This window comes from Sprattus sprattus, assembly GCF_963457725.1.
Source record: "Sprattus sprattus genome assembly, chromosome: 2".
In the NCBI taxonomy this organism is placed as follows: Eukaryota; Metazoa; Chordata; class Actinopteri; order Clupeiformes; family Clupeidae; genus Sprattus; species Sprattus sprattus.
In genome coordinates this window covers 56108002-56115736 of record NC_137921.1, presented here as the reverse complement: position 1 = coordinate 56115736, position 7735 = coordinate 56108002, and the positions used below count along the sequence as shown (strand labels likewise).

Below are 7735 nucleotides of genomic sequence, written 5' to 3'. Positions count from 1 at the left end.
AGGAGGCAGAGTGGAAAACATTATCAAGTCAGTGAGCACTACCTTGGCAAGCTGCCTGCATCCACACAATACACAAAGGGGCTGTTAATCACACACACTAAAACACCTGTGTCACCACGATGGTACAGGCTCTCCATAAAGAGCAATCATCAGGGCAGGGAGAGAGAGGGCAGGGGTGGAGGCTGGTGGTGGTGGCTTTGAACAGCTCCCGCCTCACACCACTTGAAGCATCAGAGGGGATCAGTCTGTGGCGAGGGGGTCCATTCTGCCGGCGGACCCCATCATTATTCCTTAGTCCCCTCAGCCTATGAATAGGCAATGGCAAATGAGACAGGGCAGGAAATGAGGAGCCAGTGGAACGGACTTCACACTGATGCATGTGATGTGAAGCGAGTGAGCTGAGAGACCTCCACTCATTCTATTCTACCGCTGCCTTCTGCTGCTCCTCCTCTCTCTCTCTCTCTCTCTCTTTCTCTCTCTCTCTCTCTCTCTCTTTCTCTCTCTCTCTCTCTATTTCAGTCTCTCTCTGCATCCCTCACTCACTCAACTCACACGTGGGAATGGCACTGGCACTGCTGTCTGCAACAGGAGGATGACCAGTCCGTCTAACACTTTTGAGGAGTGTAACTTCTGTCATTCTGGAAGTGCTTCGACCGGACAGCTAACACACATTCATTCATTTTGGAAAACCTGAGCTCACAACCCTCTTCCTTAGAGACTCCAGGGGGTCTTCAATGTTGTCCCCCTGGGTGCATGTGTGTGTGAGGGGGGGAAGAGCGCTGGACGGCACAAAGGGAGGAGCAGGATCGGTGGAGTTAAAACTCACGGATGCCTGACTGATTGTGCTCTCCCCTCAGGACTTTCCAGCAGCAGCAGCAGCAGTCTCACCCAAAGCCTTCATTGAGCCACAGCCACTCTGGAGTACCAGGGAGGATGTTCCTATGGGCTGGAGCCAAAGGACCTCAGGGAACAGGACACGAGGGAAGGTATAGTGGTCATGTTATAATCTATCAGATTAGCAGTGCATTAAGATACGATGGAGGAGATGGTGGTGATATTACATTTATGCTATGATGTATAAGAATAGAACAGAAGCCATTGTGGTGACGACGTGACCATGAGGTGGTGAATTAGGAAGGGCTTTAGAGGTGACTCTACACGAGAACGTAGGGCATGAGAGAAGGTGGCTTTGTAACTAATCGTACTCATTATAGTATATTTGAACATGATACTGCATTTTCACACTGTGTTCCTAGTAATGCCAAACTTTCAAAGAAACTTTCAGTGGTGCATAGCATGGCAAAGATGTGTTGTTTCAACATTTCTGCATTTATAGTCAGGTTAGAAAGTATATTTTATACATAGTCATGTTTACAATTTTCTGTCTTGTTTGGCCTCCAGAGTTAAGATGGTGTACCTTGTGTTATTAGAGTTGTTACAAAGAAAATAAAAATGTTTTGACCAAGACAGTTGTTACATTCCATCTTCATGTGATGGTTTTGAGCTGGTATGTACGTATCTGTGTCTAAGCCTGTGTGTGATACCTCAGGGCTTACCAAAAAATCCAGTATGACGTCTTGGAAAAGAGGAAGACGGTGACGGCGCTGAAGGCAGGAGAGGACCGAGCCATCCTGCTGGGCCTGAGCATGATGCTCTTCTCCGTCATGATGTACTTCGTCCTGGGAATAACCATGATGCGCTCCTACGCAGACAGGTATGCCAACATCTATGTATCGAAACACAGATGTGTGAAATCAGCTGATTGCTGTTCATCACCGTGTGCCAGCGTGCCAGTTTCATCAGTCCCCCACTCATGCCGTGCCAAAACACTATTAATATAAATAGCCTAATTTGTTGCCCACATTCTGGCGGTCTGTGATAGAAAGCGGACACACTTGGCTTCAGACTCACTCTCCTGCTGCTGCACCCAAACCATGTCACTGCGCCAGGTGGGAATGGTTGAGATTGCCCAAATGATGCAGACCTCTGGCAGATTGTAGCAGGGTGCGTGTTAGCACAAAATTGTCTTAAATGGTGGTTCAATAGCCAGCTAAGCCCTGGAAAACTCTACCTACACAAGAAGGGTGACATTAGTGTCCCAAGAAGGGTGACATTAGTGTCCTAAGGAGAATGTACATGAAAGGAACACATTAAGTGATACCTTCAGACACCCCCACACTGTGGGAATGATATATAGTAACAGATGCTGCCCTAGTGTCAACTAACTGACATTTGTATGGTACAATTTTCTGTGAGAAATTCCTTGGAATGGAAAGTTAACATTGTGCTGTCCTCTGGGAACAACTAGTTGTTATGAAGTCATTAAGTTGTAGCTGAGGGAGTTCTTGAGGTACCAATTAGAAACAAAGTGATCACTGATTCAGCTGACATTTTAGAAGTGACCTGCTGCATGTGGCTCTAAAGCACTCATTAAGCTCTAAACCCCAGCTGAACCTGGTACTGAACAATGTTGCTGTTGAGCAAGTACAGGAAACAAAGCTTCTGGGTGTAACTTTAGACTGTAAACTATCACGGTGTCAAGACATATAGATCTACTGGTGCAAAAGATGGGTAGAAACATATATGTGGTTAAAAGATGCTCTTCTTTTTTAACACCTCATCTGTCCAAACAGGTTCTGCAGACCCTGGTATTGTCACAATTAGATTATTGCTCGGTAGTCTGGTCAGGTACCACAGGTACCAAAATGAATCTAGGGAAGCTTCAACGGGTACAAAACAGAGCAGCTAGGCTTGCCCTTAAGTGCACACCAAGAGCAAACGTAAAAAACATGCATGACCGACTCTCCTGGCTGAAAGTTGATGAGAGGCTAAAAGCATCACTTCTGTCTTTCATTAAAAAAATTAACACATTAAAAACCCCTGACTGTTTGTTTAGGCAGCTCACACTCAGCTCTAATGTACAAACATACCCAGCCAGACATGCCACCAGGGGTAACTAAACAATTCCAACAATTAAAACAAACTTAAAACAACGTACAGTATATGCAGGGCTATGGTTGAATGGAACTCCCTTCCAGATCACATCTCAAAAACCCAGAACAAAGCTAGATTCAAAAAACAAGTGAAGCAACACCTCATGGCTGTTTGCACTGGATACTAGTATGTATTACTATTTTTTATTTATCTACTCATTTATCCTTTTTCCTATTTGTCATCTGTTGTTTTTGTGTGTTGATGGTTAGGTTATTTAGTCTTTTTTTCCTTTTTTTTTATCTGGTGTTTGTATGTTGATTTCTTCTTTGTTATATGTCTTTTTCTTTTCCTTTATCTGTTGTTTGTATGTTGATTTCTTTTTTGTTATATGCTTTTCCTTTTTTATCTGTTGTTTGGTACGTTGTTTTCTTGTGTGGACCCCAGGAAGAGTAGCTGGTGTCTTTGGCATCAGCTAATGGGGATCCGAATAAAATAAAATCAAATCAAATGTGTGGGCCTTCATTTCCCATGAACATCATTCAGCCTCTCATAATAGGCAACAGCCACACCCAGCAGGAAGTGGGAGAGACAACATTTCCCAGTTAAAATCCTACAGTAAATGTAACTTAGAATTCCTTGATTATTTTAGTTTTCCATTAAATGTGCACACTATGAAATAATAACGGCAACATAATACAAACCTAATGGCAGAAAAACAAAATTTTGGCCATGTTATCATTTCATGTAATGTACGTGATTGTGTAAAACAAGAGTCTCATCTGTCAAAGCAGGTCAGTGACTTCCTCTACTGTCTCTCCCATTCATGTTCAGCGTGTGGACGGAAGAGTCCAGCTGCACCGTGCTCAACTCGTCGGTCGTGGCGGAGATTAACTGCACCTACAGCTGCGGCTCCGAGTGCTGGAAGAGTTCCAGGTATCCGTGCCTACAGGTGTTTGTCAGTCTCAACACATCCGGCAGAGTGCTTCGTCTCTCCCACAACGAAGAGGCTCAGGACTCGAACCCTGAGGTGAGCAGGAGCATTTGACCCACAAAGTTCTAGAATTATCTAGTTCAAATGAAGGTGCTGTTGTAATGTAAATCACAAAACTTTAAACAGGGCTAAAGGATTTCTGCAGTTCCGTATTGGTATGCTATGTCAGTGCTGTAACAGATGATTTATTGTCATGGCTCTCTCTGGCCCTACAGTGCTTCTATGTTCCCAAATGCCGTAAGGATTACACCACCATGTACTCAATGGTCCTAAACATTTCTGAGAGACTGAAGATGCACCAGCAGGTTCCCTGCTACTATGACCCAGGAGAGCAGCAGGACAGCGTGCTGCTGACCAGACTCTATGGCCGCGGGGCAATCTTCCACTCCCTCTTCTGGCCCACGTGCATGCTCGTCGGGGGCACGCTCATCATCGCCATGGTGAAACTCACGCAGTACCTGTCCATACTGTGTGAGCAAATTGGTCGGATCAAAAGGTGAGAGACTACCACGGTGGCTGTGATTGCAGACTAGATGGTCCTTTATTTCCTCGTCTCAGGAACCTTGAAAAAAAAGAGGAGCTGGTGTGTCTTTTTGTATTTGGACTCATGATGACTCACTCAATGAGAGGAGACAGACAAAGAGAAAGAGAGAAAGAGAGAAAGAGAGCAAGAGAGCGAGGTCTCTGACTGATGTGTTTCTCACAGGCTTGGTCTCTCCCTCTTCGAAGCCGCGCGCCACAGAGGGAGAGCTGCTTCCGTCTCCAGTCAGAGGCACGGTGCACCGGTCCTGGATACAGTGTGACAGCTGCTGTGTCCAGGGCAGAGTTGACCTCCCAAATCAGCACTCTTCAGAGGACCCCCCTTCTCCCAACATCTAAGCATCTCCCATTCAGACAGTTTTATTTAAACACTTCCATAAGCAGCGCATTCACTTCAGCTGATACATACACAGTTGCGTATGTGTTTGTGTGTGTGTGTATGTGTGTGTGTGTGTGTGTGTGTGTGTGTGTGTGTGTGTGTGTGTGTGTGTGTGTGTGTGTGTGTGTGTGTGTGTGTGTGTGTGTGCGTGTGCACTGCCCTTGACCGAGTGGCAAACCTCAACCATCCATTAAGGTTGTGTTGACATAGTGAAGATGTTTTGTATAAGACACAGTGCATGGCGAGGCACCCTGAAAAATACCGTTCCAATCTCGTCTCTTTGCCTTGTCCCTTGGAGATGTGTTGGTGGGTGCGGCAGGGGAGAGGGATGTTCCACAACACTGATTGGATGGAGTCCAATTGTACACTGAAGAGCAAAGGTGGACACAAATGGCTGAATTGCGCCGTGCTGATGACATATGTTCCCTGTCTGGACACACAGAAACCTCATTCCAAGCCAAAACAGTGGGATAGAACAGAAGAGGAATCACGCTCCTTCCAATGAAGTGGAACTGTGAAAAATAATGGTTGTGTGGGTGGAAATTCCAGACAAATTCCAGTTTGTCCATGCTGGGTGAATCTCCAAGCTGATCTCTCTTTTCTCTCATTTCGGAGTGGCAGGGGTTGCACACATCATGTGCTCACAAGCATGGACGTAAGGGTTAAAGGTCATCTGTAGCTGAGGAGAGGTGCTAAGACCGCTGCATACTTCATGAAAACTACACCTGTACATGCTGACTAAAGCATTACTTTAAATAAACTATTGGTTGCATTATTGCTTCTATGAATAAGCAATCGTCAGTTGCAGTCAGTCTTTCAAAATGGACTCCAAGTCACCTGGTTTTCTGTTTTACACAAAGCAGTTCTTTCCCTTCCAATTATTAAATACAAACCCTGCCAATAAAAAAGACTATTCGTCAATTCTGCACAGGCAATGTTAGAGTTTTGAGGTTTGTTAGTTTGGGCAGTGTTGATGAGCCTAAATGGTAAGGAATAGCATGGTTTTGTTCATAGACATATAAATGTTTATATGTCAATGGTTCTTTTAATGAAGTGATCAGCACAAAACAAATGTCTGTGTCTTTTTGTTGAGAAAGCAAATCTGAGAACCTGTTCCCTGTTTACTAGTCTCGTATGGGCCAGATGTAACTGTGGCACCACATGACAAGAGTGCACAGTCTGGAGACAACTTTTAGAAACTGTAATTAGAAACGTGTTGAAAACCAGGCTAACAAGGCTTGCAGTTACCTGCAGGCTTTTCCACTAATACCCAGCCCTAAATTCTGAATGTCCTTGTACTTTGAGTCAAAAAAAGAATCTCAATCACACTTTAAGCTCTGTCTGTCAAAGTCATTTAGTCCACATTGTACTGTGTCTTCAGATGTACATGTTAAAATACAGCGACAAATGCACAACTAGCATACAGCAAAAACAGTTATTGGTCACTAGGTAGAAGACAATTCTGGCTTTGGCCCTGATCTGACCTGCTTCTGGCCCAGATCCTGCGAAATATTGTTCCAGAGGTATCTTTGTATCTGGATAAAAGTCAGTCAATACACACAAAAACTATTGACCAGTTTCAGCATCTTTAGAAACCACAACATATAGAAGATTAGGACTGTGCTTGTACATCCTAAAAGGAAGGTAATACAGAGGTATAACCATTAGTAATAGACTATTAGTGCATCTTTCATTACGGGCAGGGTAGAGTTTAGGTTTTATTTTATCTTTTGTCATTTGGGTGAGGCTCAACGCCCAGGCTATACCTTTAGCGAAGCCCCTAATGAAGAAAGAAAATGGAGGGAAATAAGTGGTAGAATGGAGAGGAGGGAGTGATGATATAAGAGAAAATAAAACAAACAAACAAATAAACAAATTCTTAAAAGGTGTGGGAGAGAATATTAAAGTAACAATAATACATGTTACAGGTTATGCTGAAATTGCACTGTGAACCCAATGATACAAAGTTATTACAACATATATAAGCTTTCTGTCGCTTTCAAATATTACAAATAAGTATAAAATGTATAAAAAATATAAAAAATGTATATATCCAGGAAAGAACAGAGTCTGGAGTAGGCCTCGCTCTGGCCCTGATCTTTACGAGATCAAGCTAGATTTGCTCAACAGTTAGCCGCTACGTGGCCATGTGGCCAATGAGACATACAGCACCGCAAGCAAGGAGGGAAGCAAAGACGTAGCAGGAGCAGCACACAGTCATTCAAAATCAGAGTGTGACCACAGAACCAGGTGGCCCTTCATTTACACCCAAATGAGCAGCAGCAGCAGCAGCAGCAGAGACAACCGGCACCTCTGTATGCAGGAAACTCTCACTTCCTGCTGTTCCTTAGCAACAGAAGAAAGCCCTGGCCCGGCGGAGACAGCTTCATAAATGTGGACTTCCTGTGCTTTTAAAGCGCAGCTGTGCCGTTTGTTTACCAGGAACATCTGCTGATCATGGGCGGAAGGGCTGTGGAAATGGACACGAGGGGGCTGAATTTAAACACATGACAAGTCCTTAGAGGAATACGTTGATAATACTGTAGTGTACTGAACTAGACACTTTAGATGTGTATTCATGCTTTATATCTGTGGCCTTTTAAGCTCAACTATGACAAACCCTTTTTTGTATGAATGCACTTTTAAGAAACTCTTTTTATCCTGTTCGATAACAGAAAATGTGCACTGTGCCATAATATCAATCAAAGCAAAACCAGCCCAAACCTCAAGCCGTGAAGAACATTGTGCTTGGTATACAAACATGCTAATCAGCTGCTGCTTAGAGACCACAAGACACTGAATAAGTAGCAGGCTTTCATTGCATTTGTTTGTTTAGCTAAAGCACCTTACCGGTCATGATCCAAGGGTCAGGCTTGTGGTTTTAGAGAAGG

At 44.0% G+C, this 7735-nt stretch overlaps 1 protein-coding gene across 1 annotated transcript; it reads left to right on the top strand.

Annotated features, from left to right (window-relative positions):
- Positions 1–933: 933 nt before the first annotated feature.
- Positions 934–4728, top strand: s100p (S100 calcium binding protein P; the record flags this gene model as incomplete). Its single annotated transcript, XM_080860523.1, has 5 exons — positions 934–986; positions 1550–1714; positions 3766–3961; positions 4141–4421; positions 4632–4728. 5 exons carry the CDS (start codon positions 934–936, stop codon positions 4726–4728), a joined length of 792 nt encoding a protein of 263 aa, XP_080716649.1.
- Positions 4729–7735: the final 3007 nt, after the last annotated feature.